This window comes from Pristiophorus japonicus, chromosome 27 (genome assembly GCF_044704955.1).
Source record: "Pristiophorus japonicus isolate sPriJap1 chromosome 27, sPriJap1.hap1, whole genome shotgun sequence".
Lineage (NCBI taxonomy): Eukaryota > Metazoa > Chordata > Chondrichthyes > Pristiophoridae > Pristiophorus > Pristiophorus japonicus.
The window spans coordinates 6,423,258-6,441,572 of record NC_092003.1 but is presented as its reverse complement, the minus strand read 5'-3'; the positions used below and the strand labels follow the sequence as shown (position 1 = coordinate 6,441,572).

General features: G+C 52.6%; 1 protein-coding gene across 5 annotated transcripts in view; it reads right to left on the bottom strand.

Moving 5' to 3' along the window:
* The window catches only part of ltbp3 (latent transforming growth factor beta binding protein 3), a 268,396-nt gene that overhangs the window by 35,049 nt on the left and 215,032 nt on the right, over positions 1-18,315 (bottom strand). For 4 of the 5 annotated variants that reach the window (XM_070868186.1, XM_070868185.1, XM_070868183.1 and 1 more), the window contains exons 7-11: positions 14,309-14,470; positions 10,681-10,875; positions 7,097-7,113; positions 3,581-3,650; positions 2,122-2,208 (exon numbers count right to left, since the gene is read on the bottom strand). In XM_070868186.1, the coding sequence (XP_070724287.1) occupies positions 2,122-2,208; positions 3,581-3,650; positions 7,097-7,113; positions 10,681-10,875; positions 14,309-14,470 (531 nt within the window). The remainder of the gene's footprint in view (positions 1-2,121; positions 2,209-3,580; positions 3,651-7,096; positions 7,114-10,680; positions 10,876-14,308; positions 14,471-18,315) is intronic. The other variant, XM_070868184.1, reaches the window with a different exon arrangement.

Genomic DNA, 18,315 nt, shown 5'->3' with positions numbered 1-18,315 from the left:
GGCTCAGTGGGTAGCGCTCTCACTTCTGGGTCAATAGGTTTTGGGTTCAAGCCCCACTCCATGTCTTAATCTGGGCTGGTAACTGCAGTGCAGTACTGCAGGAGTGCTGCACTGCCGGAGGTGCTGTCGGTTGGACGCGACCTTAAACCCAGGCCCTTGTCTGCTTAGCCCGATGGATGTTGAAGGCCTTATTCCATTGTCAGAAGAAGCGCAGGAGGGCTTTTTTTTCCGTCCTCACCGGACCAACACGATCACAAACGCAGACCCATTACCTCGGGAGTGTGCATTTCCCTGTAGGAGTGATCCCAGAAAGTGCGAAAAACCGGTGCATAGCTGGCAGCTTGATTGACCATATATTTCAGGCTAAAACTACAAATCGGATTTATCACGAAGCAAAATTACACGGAAGGTAGGGCAAACTGCAAGTTTCACTATATTATAGACCTTTACTTAACGCACACAACCTATGTTTGTGTGACTTTGCTCTGTGCAATTTGTTACCGTCAAATTTTGTTTTGTTAACACTCCTATGAAGTGCCTTCGAATGTTTCACTCTGTTAAAGGCACTGTATAAATGCAAATTGTTGTGTTCACCTATCACCATCATAGTCAGTCCCTCGAAATCGGGGAAGGCTTGCTTCCACTCTAAAAGTGAGTTCTCAGGTGGCTGAACAGTCCAATATGAGAACCACAGTCCCTGTCACAGATGGGACAGACAGTGGTTGAGGGAAAGGGTGGAGAGTCTGGTTTGCCGCATGCTCCTTCCGCTGCCTGCGCTTGTTTTCTGCATGCTCGCGGCGATGAGACCCGAGGTGCTCAGCGCCCTCCCCGATGCTCTTCCTCCACTTAGGGCAGTCTTTGGCCAGGGATTCCCAGGTATCTACTGTATATGCTCCATGTCTCTGAACCATACAGGAGGGTGGGTATTGCTACAGCCCTGCAGACCATAAGCTTGGTGCCAGATTTGAGGGCCTGATCTTCGATAGATGACCAAGAGTCTGATACTTTTATCATTTTGCAATAGGTAGTGTGAGTTAAGTAACGTTCTATAATATAGTAAAATTTGCTGTGTTTGTCCTGTATTCCTATAAATCCCCCGGGAGGACAGACGCACCAACATCAGCGTCCTCGACCAGGCCAACATCCCCAGCATCGAAGCACTGACCACACTCGACCAGCTCCGCTGGGCAGGCCACATTGTCCGCATGCTAGACACGAGACTCCCAAAGCAAGCGCTCTACTCGGAACTCCTTCACGGCAAGCGAGCCCCAGGTGGGCAGAGGAAACGTTACAAGGGACACCCTCAAAGCCTCCCTGATAAAGTGCAACATCCCCACCGGCACCTGGGAGTCCCTGGGCCAAAGACCAGTCCGCCCTAAGTGGAGGAAGTGCATCCGGGAGGGCACTGAGCACCTCGAGTTTCATCGCCGAGAGCATGCAGAGACCAAGCGCAGGCAGCGGAAGGAGCGTGCGGCAAACCAGTCCCACCCTCCCCTTTCTCTCAACGACTATCTGTCCCACCTGTGACACGGTCTGTGGCTCTCGTGTTGGACTGTTCAGCCACCAAAGAACTCACTTCAGGAATGGAAGCAAGTCTTCCTCGATTCCGAGGGACTGCCTATGATGAATATAGTGAAATGTGCTGTGTTTGTCCTGTATTCTGTATAATTTTGCTTCTTGATAAAAATCCGATGTGTAGTTTTAGCCTGAAATATATGGTCCATGGAGGCATTTGAATACGAGGATGAGCCTTTCAATATCGAGGTGTTGCCAGACCGGTAGCTAATGTGGGTCCGTGAGCACAGAGGCAGATAGATGAATGTAATTCAGTGTGAGCTAGGACACTGGGCAGCAGGGTTTTGGATGAGCAGTTACTTTCGGTATGACAATGAGACATCTGCACTGACCACGTCATCCAGATAACCTCACCGAAGATAAAGCGACAGGATGGCTCGTCCAATCGCTGGCAACATTTCGACTGACGACGGCGGAACTCCCTGCTTAACGAAAACTTTTGCTGCCAAGGGCTGTTGCACATGCCCGGCCATGGACCCTAAAACCATGGGGGGCACACACCATATCCTGTCCCCTATAAGATTTAGGAGAGAGAGGGTCACCTACCTATGACCTGGGATGGGCCAAACTCCATGGACTGCTCCGGGGGCAGCACTTTAACGGCCGGGGTTGTAGGTCGTGTTTCCAATTCTACTGAGAAGGCAGAAAGCAAAAAAACATAAGGTTTTATCGCAGTGCGAGGACTGAATCTCGATCTGAGCAAACACTGGAAATACTGAGCGACAGGGGAGGCAGTTAATTACCATCTTAATTACATCAAAGTCCCATCCCTCTGCCGGCTGTACTCATCCTGTGTGTTTGATGGGACAGTGTAGAGGGAGCTTTACTCTGTATCTAACCCCATGCTGTACCTGCCCTGGGAGTGTTTGATGGGACAGTGTAGAGGGAGCTTTACTCTGTATCTAACCCCCTGTACCTGCCCTGGGAGTGTTTGATGGGGACAGTGTACAGGGAGCTTTACTCTGTATCTAACCCCCTGTACCTGCCCTGGGAGTGTTTGATGGGACAGTGTAGAGGGAGCTTTACTCTGTATCTAACCCCGTGCTGTACCTGCCCTGGGAGTGTTTGATGGGACAGTGTAGAGGGAGCTTTACTCTGTATCTAACCCCCTGTACCTGCCCTGGGAGTGTTTGATGGGACAGTGTAGAGGGAGCTTTACTCTGTATCTAACCCCGTGCTGTACCTGCCCTGGGAGTGTTTGATGGAACAGTGTAGAGGGAGCTTTACTCTGTATCTAACCCCGTGCTGTACCTGCCCTGGGAGTGTTTGATGGGACAGTGTCGAGGGAGCTTTACTCTGTATCTAACCCCGTGCTGTACCTGCCCTGGGAGTGTTTGATGGGACAGTGTAGAGGGAGCTTTACTCTGTATCTAACCCCCTGTACCTGCCCTGGGAGTGTTTGATGGGGACAGTGTAGAGGGAGCTTTACTCTGTATCTAACCCCCTGTACCTGCCCTGGGAGTGTTTGATGGGACAGTGTAGAGGGAGCTTTACTCTGTATCTAACCCCGTGCTGTACCTGCCCTGGGAGTGTTTGATGGGACAGTGTAGAGGGAGCTTTACTCTGTATCTAACCCCCTGTACCTGCCCTGGGAGTGTTTGATGTGCTTGCCATACCCAAGTTCTCATTCCTTACTTGTTCGGCGAGTGGGTGTCGTCGACGGTGTGATCTAAGCGAAACCCAATCCTGCCTTTGTTTGAGCTACACCCACGGACTGTGGCTGGCAATCAGGAGCAGGTACCCTGGCTGGAGGTTTCCTCTCTCAAGGCCTGAGGTCTTCAGCCCACTTTGTGGTTGAGTCATTCGGCTCAGTGCTCCGGAGGGAGCATGCTTGGGATCCTCAGCTCTGCACGGGATTGGTCCTACACCGCGAGGTGCCCGTAGGCAAGAGACCACCCCAGCGGAGTCCCAGCTCCTGGCCCCTCCCCACCCTCACGATGCCCGAGGCCTTTATGGGCAGGTATCTGGCCCCCTTCCAACACCAAACGATGCAGTCAACACTCACCCGGGAATCTCGATCCAAACGGGATGAAACTTGCCGAGAACACTTCCTCTGTGAGGCTGAAAGTGGGCAACTGGTCGACCCCAGCCCCCAAAAAGAGAAGACCAATCGGTTTACAAAGCAGCACACATCATCCATTAACAAACCATTCAACCCGCCATCTTCCAACTGCATGTATTCCAACCCCTCCATTTCCACTGTACACAATCCCAATAGACCCAAACCCCTTCCCATTCACTCCCATTGTACACAATCCCAATGGACCCAAACCCCTTCCCATTCACTCCCATTGTACACAATCCTAATGGACCCAAACCCCTTCCCATTTACTCCCATTGTACACAATCCCAATGGACCCAAACCCCTTCCCATTCACTCCCATTGTACACAATCCCAATGGACCCAAACCCCTTCCCATTCATTCCCATTGTACACAATCCCAATGGATCCAAACCCCTTCCCATTCACTCCCACTGTACACAATCCCAATAGATCCAAACCCCTTCCCATTCACTTCCACTGTACACAATCCCAATGGATCCAAACCCCTTCCCATTCACTCCCACTGAACACAATCCCAATAGATCCAAACTCTTTCCCATTCACTCCCATTGTACACAATCCCAATGGACCCAAACCTCTTCCCATTCACTCCCATTGTACACAATCCCAATGGAACTAAACCCCTTCCCATTCACTCCCACTGTCCACAATCCCAATGGACCCAAACCCCTTCCCATTCACTCCCATTGTACACAATCCCAATGGACCCAAACCCCTTCCCATTCACTCCCATTGTACACAATCCCAATGGACCCAAACCCCTTCCCATTCACTCCCATTGTACACAATCCCAATGGATCCAAACCCCTTCCCATTCACTCCCATTGTACACAATCCCAATGGACCCAAACCCCTTCCCATTCATTCCCACTGTACACAATCCCAATGGACCCAAACCCCTTCCCATTCACTCCCATTGTACACAATCCCAATGGACCCAAACCCCTTACCCATTCACTCCCATTGTACACAATCCCAATGGAACTAAACCCCTTCCCATTCACTCCCATTGTACACAATCCCAATGGAACTAAACCCCTTCCCATTCACTCCCATTGTACACAATCCCAATGGAACCAAACCCCTTCCCATTCACTCCCATTATACACAATCCCAATGGAACTAAACCCCGATTCTCCCTCCCCTCTCCGACCTTCCCTCCCCCTCCCCTCCCCTGCCCCACTCTCCCTCCCCTCCCCGACCCTCCCTCCACGACTCTCCCTCCCCTACTCGACTCTCCCTCCCCTCTCCCCAACCGTCCCCTCCCCTGCCCCGCTCTCCCTCCCCTCCCTTCCTCACCCTCCCCTCTCCGACCCTCCCTCCCCTGCCCGACTCACCCTCCCCTCCCTCCCCTCTCCCTCCCCTCCCTGACTTACCCTCTCTCCCCGACCCTCCCTCCTCGGCTCTCCCTCCCCTCCCCGACTCTCCCTCCCCTCTCCGACTCTCCCCTCCCCGACTCCCCCTCCCCTCCACAACCCTCCCTCCCCTCTCCGACCCTCCCCTACCCGACTTCCCCTCCCCGACTCCCCCTCCCCTCCCTGACTCTCCCTCCCCCCATGGTTCAGGGGTCACTGAAGCCTCTCCCCGCACAAAGTGGCTCACTCTGGGAGCTGAGAGGAGGAGGTCGCCAGGCATGCCCTCTCCATGGTGCTGAATGCTACTCTGCTCATCAGTTTCTGCTTCTTTCTCGCACTCACTTTCCCCTCCCGACTCTCACTAGGGGGTATTTGTATCGGCTCCGCTCACTCACCCAGTGGCCTCTGCTCATGTTGTCTGTATTAGCCTCACATCTGTGCCCGAACCTGAGCTCGTCCAACAGTGTGCTGCCCCGGGTCCTAACTCGCACCAAGGCCCGCTCCCCATCACCCCCTGTGATCGCTGCCCCGTGTCCTAACTCGCACCGAGTCCCGCTCACCCATCACCCCCTGTGCTCACTGCCCCATGTCCTAACTCGCACCGAGTCCCGCTCACCCATCACCCCCCTTGTGCTCGCTGACCTACATTGGCTCCCGGTTAAGCAACGTCTCGATTTCAAAATTCTCATCCTGGTTTACAAATCACTCCCTATCTCTGTAACCTCCTCCAGCCCCTACACCCCTCCCTATCTCTTTAACCTCTTCCAGACCCACAATCCTCTGAGATATCTGCACTCCTCCAATTCCGGCCTCTTGATCACCCATTGATTTCCATCGGTGGCCGTGTCTTCAGCTGCCTGGGCCCCAAGCTCTGGAATTCCCTCCCTAAACCTCTCCGCCTCTCTCTCTCTCTCCTCCTTTAAGACGCTCCTTAAAACCTACCTCTTTGACCAAGGTTTTGGTCACCTGTCCTAATATCTCCTCATGTGACTCAGTGTCAAATTTTGTTTGATAATTGCTCCTGTGACGTGCCTTGGGACATTTTACTGCATTAAAGGCACTATATTAATGCAAGTTGTTATTGTTTAACCCACCCACAAGGAGAAGGAATGGGAAAGGAAATGAGAGAAAAAGGATGGAGAGAGAAGAGGAGGGAGCAGAAATGAGAGAGAGCAACACTGAGGGAATGAGAGAAGGGAGGGAAAAGAGAATACAGGGTGAGGAGGTTGATAGATAAAAGAGATGGAGTGAGTGACAGGGACAGAAGGAATGTGAGAGGCACGGGAACAAGGTGCAGTGAAGGAGTGAAAGGGTTTGGGGAAAAGAGAATGAGAGACAAGGACAGAGAGAAGGAGAAAAACGAGAAGAAAGAAAATTGCAGAGGGAATAAGGATTGTGTGAGAGAAAGTGAGGTATAGAGGAGGAATGGAATGGAGAGGGAGAGGGGGATAGAGGGGGAATGAAGGGGAGAAAGGGTTGAGGAGAGGGAATGAAGGAGAGAGGGAGAATGAAACAGGGAGAGAACGTTTTGGAGAGGAAATGAAGGTATAATGTACGCACCGGTGAGTATGGTCACAGGTTTGTAGAGCTGTTGAGTTGGGAGTGGCGTGATGTTCACAAGACTCAATAAAACCCCGGCCAGTTGGGTTCGGGGGATCCACGATGGGGCAGGTGGTTGAGAGCCTGGTGGATGAACCGGTAATGTGTCGTGTGATTGTTAAACCTTTGCTTATAAGCCAACTAGTTCTTAAAAGCAATGTGTTGCTGTGAATTCTTAAGCAGGGAATCCATACATTACAGAAGGGGAGAGGGAGAATGAAACAGGGAGAGGGAAAGAAAGGGTTGGAGAGAGGGATTGATGAACCAAGGTCTGTGCTTCAGGTTAATAGCTGCATGCAAAGTTGGTGAAAGGTGAATTAATGGCCCTGTTTCCATGGTAACGGGGAGGATACCAGGCTATTATATTTGGAACAGAAGCTCATTATTAGGATTATATTTCTGTATCTAACACTATAGCTTTCACTGATTGGCCACCCTTACTACAAGCAGTTCAACACCGAGGAAAGTTTAACATGCAACAATCTGTAGAGCTGCTACTCACCATGGCGATCGTGGAAGCTGTGTGGAGAAAAGGAGAGACACAGTTACTGCAGTCCCATCACTGTGTGTGTGTGTGGGGCGGGGGGAATCACAGACACAGACCCCCGTCCCATCACTGTGTGTGTGTGTGTGTGTGTGTGTGTGTGTGTGGGGGGGGGGAATCACAGACACAGACCCCCGTCCCATCACTGTGTGTGTGTGTGTGTGTGTGTGTGTGGGGGGGGGGGGAATCACAGACACAGACCCCCGTCCCATCACTGTGTGTGTGTGTGTGTGTGTGTGTGTGTGTGTGTGGGGGGGGGGGGAATCACAGACACAGACCCCCGTCCCATCACCATATAAGATTTTGAGGGGGCTCGACAAGGTGGATGCAGAGAGGATGTTCCCACTGATGGGGGAGACTAGAACTAGGGGGCATGATCTTAGAATAAGGGGCCGCCCATTTAAAACTGAGATGAGGAGGAATTTCTTCTCTCAGAGGGTTGTAAATCTGTGGAATTCGCTGCCTCAGAGAGCTATGGAAGCTGGGACATTGAATACATTTAAGACAGAAATAGACAGTTTCTTAAAGGATAAGGGAATAAGGGGTTATGGGGAGCGGGCGGGAAAGTGGACTTGAGTCCATGATCGGATCAGCCATGATCGTATTAAATGGCGGAGCAGGCTCGAGGGGCCGTACTGCCTACTCCTGCTCCTATTTCTTATGTTCTTATCACAGACACAGACCCCCGTCCCATCACTGTGTGTGTGTGTGTGTGTGTGTGTGTGTGTGTGTGGGGGGAATCACAGACACAGAGCCCCCCGTCCCATCACCATATAAGATTCTGAGGGGGCTGGACAGGATAGACGCAGAGAGGATGTTTCCCCTCGTGAGGGAGACTATAACCAGGGGGCACAGTTTCAGAATACTGGGTCGCCCATTTAAAACGCAGACGAGGAGGAATTTCTTCTCTACGCATAAAGAGGCATTGCACACTTGTCCTCGGGCTTGAGGGGAGCGGTCCCTCAGGAGGCCGACTCAATTTCCCGGCGGTATATCACCGGGGGGGAGAAAAAAAAGTTTTCGAAACTTTCTTTTACTCACAGCCACACTTCCCCACCGGTGCCGTTAATAAATAAGTGTCTGAAAAAATGTAAACACCTTCCCCTTGCTCTCCGGACAGTACCGCCCCGGGATCCCCAATGTTCCGCCACCTTTCCCAGTCGGTACGAACGCCTGCCGGTACGGCCACCGAACCTACCGAATATCGCAGCCAAGGTGGCGTTGCACGCTCGATGATGTCACCACGAAGGTGGCGGTAGAGCGCACAGCGGTACCTCTCGGGGCCGCCCCCACCGCCCAACGATATTTCTCCGGGAGGCCAGGAGCCCGCTCCGCGGCGACGGTGAGTCCTTACCCGCCCCTCCCCGCCGCTAACGCGCGGCGTTAAACACAGACCGAATTTCGAGTGTGCACCGCCTCTTCAAGCGCTGCTCCCTCATCTTTGGGGGTAAATACTGAATTTGGCGGTTTCAGGCGGCAGCGGCAAAATCATTGTCTCAGAACACGGCGGTAACGGATTTCGACCCCTCCTCGCCTCCCATCTCACTGGTCCAGGGAGGCTGGGGGAAATCGAGAGGGGGAGAGAGATAGAGTGCGGGCGAGCGAGTGGGAGAGTGAGAGAGAGTGGAGCGAGAGAGATAGAGTGGGGGAGAGCGAGTGGGAGAGAGTGGAGAGAGAGATAGAGTGGGGGAGAGCGAGTGGGAGAGTGAGAGAGAGTGGAGAGAGAGAGATAGAGTGGGGGAGAGCAAGTGGGAGAGAGTGGAGAGAGAGATAGAGTGCGGGAGAGCGAGTGGGAGAGTGAGAGAGAGATAGAGTGGGGGAGAGTGAGTGGGAGAGAGTGGAGAGAGAGATAGAGTGCGGGAGAGCGAGTGGGAGAGTGAGAGAGAGTGGAGAGAGAGAGATAGAGTGGGGGAGAGTGAGAGAGAGTGGAGAGAGAGATAGAGTGGGGGAGAGCGAGTGGGAGAGTGAGAGAGAGATAGAGTGGGGGAGAGTGAGTGGGAGAGAGATAGAGTGGGGGAGAGCGAGTGGGAGAGTGAGGAGAGAGATAGAGTGGGGTAGAGCGAGTGGGAGAGTGAGAGAGAGATAGAGTGGGGGAGAGCGAGTGGGAGAGTGAGAGAGAAATAGAGTGGGGGAGAGTGAGTGGGAGAGAGTGGAGAGAGAGATAGAGTGGGGGAGAGCGAGTGGGAGAGTGAGAGAGAGTGGAGAGAGAGAGATAGAGTGGGGGAGAGCGAGTGGGAGAGTGAAAGAGAGATAGAGTGGGGGAGAGTGAGTGGGAGAGAGATAGAGTGGGGGAGAGCGAGTGGGAGAGTGAGGAGAGAGATAGAGTGGGGTAGAGCGAGTGGGAGAGTGAGAGAGAGATAGAGTGGGGGAGAGCGAGTGGGAGAGTGAGAGAGAAATAGAGTGGGGGAGAGTGAGTGGGAGAGAGTGGAGAGAGAGATAGAGTGGGGGAGAGCGAGTGGGAGAGTGAGGAGAGAGATAGAGTGGGGGAGAGTGAGTGGGAGAGAGTGGAGAGAGATATAAAGTGGGGGAAAGCGAGTGGGAGAGTGAGAGAGAGTGGAGAGAAATAGGGTGGGGGAGAATGAGTGCGAGAGTGAGAGAGTGGAGAGAGAGATAGAGTGGGGGAGAGCAAGTGGGAGAGAGTGAGAGAGAGTGGAGAGAGATTGAGAAGAGAGAGAAAGTGGGAGAGAGAGAGACACACCACAAACGGGGGAGCGAGAGAGAGAGGGACCGGGGGAGAGAGAGATGGGGAGAGAGAGGGGAGAGAGTGGGGGAGAGAGATTGACAGAAAGAGGGAAGAGAGAAATAGAGTGGGGGGAGCGCGAGAGGGAGAGAGTGAGAGAGAGAGATTGAGAAGAGAGAGAAAGTGAGAGAGAGACACACATAGACCGGGGAGCAAGAGAGAGAGAGACTGGAGGAGAGAGAGAGGGGACGGAGATAGAGTGGGGGAGAGCAAGTGGGAGAGAGTGAGAGAGAGAGAGAGAGATTGAAAGTGGGAGAGAGTAAGAGAGAGAGATTGGAGAGAGACACAGAGACTGGGGGAGGAGAGAAAGAGACCCGGGGGAGAAAGAGAGAGCGAGATGGAGAGAGGGGAGAGAGAAACTAGATGAAAGGAAGAGAGGGGAGAGAGGTAGAGTAGTGGGGGAGGGGGGGGGGGGGAGGCAGAGAGTGGAGGAGAGAGATTGGGGACAGAGAGACAGTGGGGGAGAGAGAGAGACTGGTGGAAAGCGAGAGAGGGGGAGAGTGAGTGGGGGAAAGAGAGAGAGAGAGAGAGAGGAGACAGAGAGAGTGGGGGAGAGGCAGAGAGATTGGGGAGAGTCTGATGGAAAATGAGAGAGAGGGGAGACAGAGAGAGGCTGAGGTGAGAGGTTGATGTGGTTGTCAGAGACTGTTTATATCACAGCACAGGTAAGATCCCCTAAAGGCCAGAGGTGCCCACTGGCCCAGAGTCGGTGCGAGAGGGAGCTGGGATAGGTGTAGAGGTCGGGCGTGAGTGGCAGAGGGAAGCACTCGGTATGACGTATGGTTTACACGGTCTTACGAACCCTCGGCGTGTTCCTTGGCAGCTGCATCACGCGTGGCGCTGGTGGGCACAGTGAGTGGCACCTGGATGATCCTGGCCTTGCCGTCCGGATCGATGTGGACGGTGAAGCTGCTGCTGCTGGGTGGGATGCTGATCTTCTGGTGGGAGCTGGAGAAGTGGTAGCCCATTCCGGCCGGACACGTCTCCTGGAACTCGGCTGGAGACAAAGGCAAGACAAGGGAAGGGTTCAACCATTCACTCGGGGGGGGGGGGGGGGGGGGGCGGCCAGCAGTGCTCACGCTCAAGAAATGCCCGGGAAATCACAAGCAGACTCGGACCAATCCAGGCGGGAATCCGCAGGGTTTGGTCGAAAGGCCGGGGAATAATTTGGGAGTGAGCGAGGCCAACACTGTTGCATCCTTTAAGGGAAAAGTCTTCAAGAAAGAGGAAGGTACAAGGTTTTGGGGAGAGAGCGGGGCTGTGAGATTAGTTTGGGATTGATACAGGGCTATGGGGAGAGAGCGGGGCTGTGAGATTAGTTTGGGATTGATACAGGACTATGGGGAGAGAGTGGGGCTGTGAGATTAGTTTGGGATTGATACAGGGCTATGGGGAGAGAGCGGGGCAGTGGGATTAGTTTGGGATTGATACAGGGCTATGGGGAGAGAGCGGGGCAGTGGGATTAGTTTGGGATTGATACAGGGCTATGGGGAGAGAGCGGGGCAGTGGGATTAGTTTGGGGATTGATACAGGACTATGGGGAGAGAGCGGGGCAGTGGGATTAGTTTGGGATTGATACAGGGCTATGGGGAGAGAGCTGGGCAGTGGGATTAGTTTGGGATTGATACAGGGCTATGGGGAGAGAGCGGGGTAGTGGGATTAGTTTGGGATTGATACAGGGCTATGGGAAGAGAGTGGGGCAATGGGATTACTTTGGGGATTGATACAGGGCTAAGGGGAGAGAGCGGGGCAGTGGGATTACTTTGGGGATTGATACAGGGCTATGGGGAGAGAGCGGGGCAGTGGGATTAGTTTGGGATTGATACAGGGCTATGGGGAGAGAGCGGGGCAGTGGAATTAGTTTGGGATTGATACAGGGCTATGGGGAGAGAGCGGGGCAGTGGGATTAGTTTGGGATTGATACAGGGCTATGGGGAGAGAGCGGGGCAGTGGGATTAGTTTGGGATTGATACAGGACTATGGGGAGAGAGCGGGGCAGTGGGATTAGTTTGGGATTGATACAGGGCTATGGGGAGAGAGAGCGGGGCAGTGGGATTAGTTTGGGATTGATACAGGGCTATGGGGAGAGAGCGGGGCAGTGGGATTAGTTTGGGATTGATACAGGGCTATGGGGAGAGAGCGGGGCAGTGGGATTAGTTTGGGATTGATACAGGACTATGGGGAGAGAGCGGGGCAGTGGGATTAGTTTGGGATTGATACAGGGCTATGGGGAGAGAGCTGGGCAGTGGGATTAGTTTGGGATTGATACAGGGCTATGGGGAGAGAGCGGGGCAGTGGGATTAGTTTGGGATTGATACAGGGCTATGGGGAGAGAGCTGGGCAGTGGGATTAGTTTGGGATTGATACAGGGCTATGGGAAGAGAGTGGGGCAATGGGATTACTTTGGGGATTGATACAGGGCTATGGGGAGAGAGCGGGGCAGTGGGATTACTTTGGGGATTGATACAGGGCTATGGGGAGAAAGCGGGGCAGTGGGATTAGTTTGGGACTGATACAGGACTATGGGGAGAGAGTGGGGCAGTGGGATTAGTTTGGTATTGATACAGGGCTATGGGGAGAAAGCGGGGCAGTGGGATTAGTTTGGGACTGATACAGGACTATGGGGAGAGAGTGGGGCAGTGGGATTAGTTTGGGATTGATACAGGGCTTAGGGGAAAGAGGGGGGCAGTGGGATTAGTTTTATTTTTTGGGATCAGGGAAAGTCACAGATTGAGCCCTGATCTCAGCAGGGTCACAGTCTCAGGATAAGGGGTCGGCCATTTAGGACGGAGATGAGGAGGAATTTCTTCACTCAGAGGTGGGTGAATCTTTGGAATTCTCTGCCCCAGAGGGCTGTGGAGGCTCAGTCATTGAATATATTCAAGGCTGGGATCGATAGATGTTTGGGCACTAAGGGAATCGATAGATATGGGGATCGGGCAGAAAAGTGGAGTAGAGGTCTATGATCAGCCATGATCTGATTGAATGGCGGAGCAGGCTCGAGGGGCTGAATGGCCGACTCCTGCTCCTAATTCTTATGTTCTTATACAGGAGCGGGCAGGAAGATAGAGAGAGAAAATAAAGAGTTCACTGGCATTTTACATTATAGCTCCGTACCGACATGTTAAACATAAAAGATACTCGACAGAGATGGAACTCTCTTGGGTCAGCCGTGGCTCAGTGGGAAGCTCACTCGCATCAGAGTCAGAAGGCCGTGGGTTCAAGTCCCACTCCAGCAGCTTGAGCCCATAATCAAGACCGACACTCCTGGTGCCAGTACTGAGGGAGCGCCGCACTGTCGGAGGGGCAGTACTGAGGGAGCGCCGCTCTGTCGGAGGGGCAGTACTGAGGGAGCGCCGCTCTGTCGGAGGGGCAGTACTGAGGGAGCGTCGCACTGTCGGAGGGGCAGTACTGAGGGAGCGCCGCTCTGTCGGAGGGGCAGTACTGAGGGAGCGCCGCACTGTCGGAGGGGCAGTACTGAGGGAGCGCCGCACTGTCGGAGGGGCAGTACTGAGGGAGCGCCGCTCTGTCGGAGGGGCAGTACTGAGGGAGCGCCGCACTGTCGGAGGGGCAGTACTGAGGGAGCGCCGCTCTGTCGGAGGAGCAGTACTGAGGGAGCGCCGCACTGTCGGAGGCGCAGTACTGAGGGAGCGCCGCACTGTTGGAGGGGCAGTACTGAGGGAGCGCCGCACTGTCGGAGGGGCAGTACTGAGGGAGCGCCGCACTGTCGGAGGGGCAGTACTGAGGGAGCGCCGCACTGTCGGAGGGGCAGTACTGAGGGAGCGCCGCACTGTCGGAGGGGCAGTACTGAGGGAGCACCTCACTGTCGGAGGGGCAGTACTGAGGGAGCGCCGCACTGTCGGAGGGGCAGTACTGAGGGAGCGCCGTACTGTCGGAGGGGCAGTACTGAGGGAGCGCCGCACTGTCGGAGGGGCAGTACTGAGGGAGCGCCGCACTGTCGGAGGGGCAGTACTGAGGGAGCGCCGCACTGTCGGAGGGGCAGTACTGAGGGAGTGCTGCACTGTTGGAGGTGCCGTCTTTCAGATGAGACGTTAAACCGAGGCGTCATCTGCTCTCTCAGGTGGATATAAAAGATCCCGGGGCCACTATTGGAAGAAGAGCAGGGGAGTTCTCCCCGGTGTCCTGGAGCCAATATTTATCCCTCAATCAACATCACTAAAACAGATGATCTGGGTCATTACCACATTGCTGTTTGTGGGAGCTTGCTGTGCGCAAATAGGCTGCCCCGTTTCCCACATTACAACAGTGACTACACTCCAAAAGTACTTCATTGGCTGTAAAGTGCTTTGGGACCTCCTGAGGTGGTGAAAGAACTCTTTCTTTCCCACGAGAAAGTGAGTCCATCTCGCTCCATGTGACATTTGGTGGGGGACTGGAGAATGAGCAGGATCTCCGGGATAATCACTTACCTGTCCCAGGGATGGGGCAAGGGTCACAGTCAGAGCCCCAGGCTTTTCCCACGGTGCAGCAGCAGATCTGTTTGGTCAGTTCGCCCCCCAGAGGGTACGCACACCGCTTATCGGCATTTACCAGCAGGTAGCATGGCCCTTTCTCCTCCGGTTTCTCCGTCACTGCATCAAAAGCAGCAAGATAACTCCATCAGTCACTGTCTCCTGTAACACTGATATACCCCACATCCCTCACTGTAACACTGATATACCCCACAGCCCTCACTGTAACACTGATATACCCCACAGCCCTCACTGTAACACTGATATACCCCACACCCCTCACTGTAACACTGATATACCCCACAGCCCTCACTGTAACACTAATATACCCCACAGCCCTCACTGTAACACTGATATATCCCACACCCCTCACTGTAACACTGATATACCCCACATACCTCACTGTAACACTGATATACCCCACACCCCTCACTGTAACACTGATATACCCCACAGTCCTCACTGTAACACTGATATATCCCACACCCTTCACTGTAACACTGATATACCCCACACCCCTCACTGTAACACTGATATACCCCACACCCCTCACTGTAACACTGATATATCCCACACCCCTCACTGTAACACTGATATACCCCACACCCCTCACTGTAACACTGATATACCCCACACCCCACACTGTAACACTGACATACACCACACCCCTCACTGTAACACTGATATAACCCACACCCCTCACTGTAACACTGATATACCCCACACCCCACACTGTAACACTGACATACACCACACCCCTCACTGTAACACTGACATATACCACACCCCTCACTGTAACACTGATATAACCCACACCCCTCACTGTAACACTGATATACCCCACACCCCTCACTGTAACACTGATATACCCCACACCCCTCACTGTAACACTGATATACACCACACCCCTCACTGTAACACTGATATACCCCACACCCCTCACTGAAACACTGATATACCCCACATACCTCACTGTAACACTGATATACCCCACACCCCTCACTGTAACACTGATATACCCCACACCCCTCACTGTAACACTGATATACCCCACATACCTCACTGTAACACTGATATACCCCACACCCCTCACTGTAACACTGATACACCCCACACCCCTCACTGTAACACTGATATACACCACACCCCTCACTGTAACACTGATATATCCCACACACCTCACTGTAACACTGATATACTCCACAACCCGCACTGTAACACTGATATACCCCACACCCCTCACTGTAACACTGATATACTCCACACCCCTCAATGTAACACACTGATATACCCCACACCACTCACTGTAACACTGATAAACCCCACAACCCGCACTGTAACACTGATATACCTCACACCCCTCACTGTAACACTGAAATACCCCACACCCTTCACTGTAACACTGATATACCCCACACCCCTCACTGTAACACTGATATATATCCCACACCCCTCACTGTAACACTGATATACACCACACCCCTCACTGTAATACTGATATACCCCACACCCTTCACTGTAACACTGATATACCCCACACCCCTCACTGTAACACTGATATACCCCACACCCCTCACTGTAACACTGATATATATCCCACACCCCTCACTGTAACACTGATATACACCACACCCCTCACTGTAACACTGATATATCTCACATCCCTCATTGTAACACTGATATACCCCACACCCCTCAATAAAACACTGATATACCTCACACCCCTCACTGTAACACTGATATACCCCACACCCCTCATTGTAACACTGATATACCTCACTCCACTCATTGCAACACTGATATATCCCACACCCCTCACTGTAACACTGATATACCCCACACCACTCACTGTAACACTGATATACCCCACACCCCTCATTGTAACACTGATATACCCCACACCCTCACTGTAACACTGATATATACCACACCCCTCACTATAACACACTGATATAGCCCACACCCCTCACTGTAACACTGATATACCCCACACCCCTCACTGTAACACTGATATACCCCACACCCCTCACTGTAACAATGATATACCCCACACCCCTCACTGTAACACTGATATACCCCATACCCCTCACTGTAACACTGATATACCCCACACCCCTTACTGTTACACTGATATACCCCACACCCCTCACTGTAACACTGATATACTCCACACCCCGCACTATAACACTGATATATCCTATAATGTATTCAACTGTCATTGTAATCCATGTATAAACTGACCTAAGTTGTACACCGTGAGAAGACTGACCACTAGGTGGTGAACTTGTGGGAGACACTCCTAACCTGGACTTTCAGGTATAAAAGGGGAAGAACCACCCACCTTCATCACTTCAGTGCTGGCAAATAAAAGGCTACTGGTCACAGAGTGACCTTCTCTCGAGTATGGGCCTCATGTGCATTTGTACTGTATAGTAAGGACATATTATTTTGCGACGAGAAACTGGGATTTAAACCACGCGAGCATGGCCACTAGCAGCACAGATGAGAAGTACTGTGTTGGTGATGATTGGGACGATTTTATTGAGACTACAGCAAAGTTTCGTCACTAAGGAATGGCTGGGACAGGATTCGGCCGACAAACGCAGGGCTCATCTCCCGACGGTTTGTGGATCCAGGACGTTCTCCCTGATGAAGGACCTTCTAGCGCCAGAGAAGCCGGTGGACAAGACTTTTGAAGAGCTCAGTAAGTTGATCGGGGAACACTTTAAACCGGCGAGCAGCATGCACATGGCGAGACACCGGTTTTACACGCACCGGCGGCGAGAAGGGCAAAGCGTTCCAGACTTCGCGGCAGACCTCCGGAGACTGGCGAGCCTATGTAAGTTCCCAGATGCATGCAGAGCGGAGATGCTGTGAGACTTTTTTATTGAGGGCATCAGGCATGCTGGGGTTTTCAGGAAACTGAGTGAGACCAAAGACTTGACCCTGGAAATGGCGGCTCTGATGGCCCAGACAATTATCTCATGGAAGGAAGAGACCAGAATGATGTTTGACAAAAATCTTGGTTTAAATGCAGCAAATGGACAGGGAGTCAACATTGTTAATGCGGCACACAGTTCTCCAGGCAGACAGGGGCAATCGGACATGCCCCGAGCATGTAGTCAAACCCAAAGGGGGAATTCAACAGAGGCAATGGCTAGCTGAACGGTGATTCATGCCATCGCAAGGGACAATGCGGCCAGTAATGGGACCATCAACACCTGTTAATGGTGCGCTTAAGGACAGTTACAGAAACAGTCAGAGACGATCGACTGGTAATGGGCATTTTGTTTCCAACTGTAACCCTCACTGTAACACTGATATACCCCACACCCCTCACTGTAACACTGATATACCCCACGTACCTCACTGTAACACTGATATACCCCACACCCCTCACTGTAACACTGATATACCCCACACCCCTCACTGTAACACTGATATACCCCACGTACCTCACTGTAACACTGATATACCCCACATACCTCACTGTAACACTGATATACCCCACACCCCTCACTGTAACACTGATATACCCCATACCCCTCAATGTAACACTGATATACCCCACACCCCTCACTGTAACACTGATATACCCCACATACCTCACTGTAACACTGATATACCCCACATACCTCATTGTAACACTGATATACCCCACATACCTCACTGTAACACTGATATACCCCACACCCCTCACTGTAACACTGATATACCCCATACCCCTCAATGTAACACACTGATATACCCCACACCACTCACTGTAACACTGATATACCCCAAAACCCGCAATGTAACACTGATATACCCCACAGCACTCACTGTAACACTGATATACCCCACACCCCTCACCGTAACACTGATATACCCCACACCCCTCAATGTAACACACTGATATACCCCACACTCCTCACTGTAATACTGATATATCCCACACCCCTCACTGTAACACACTGATATACCGC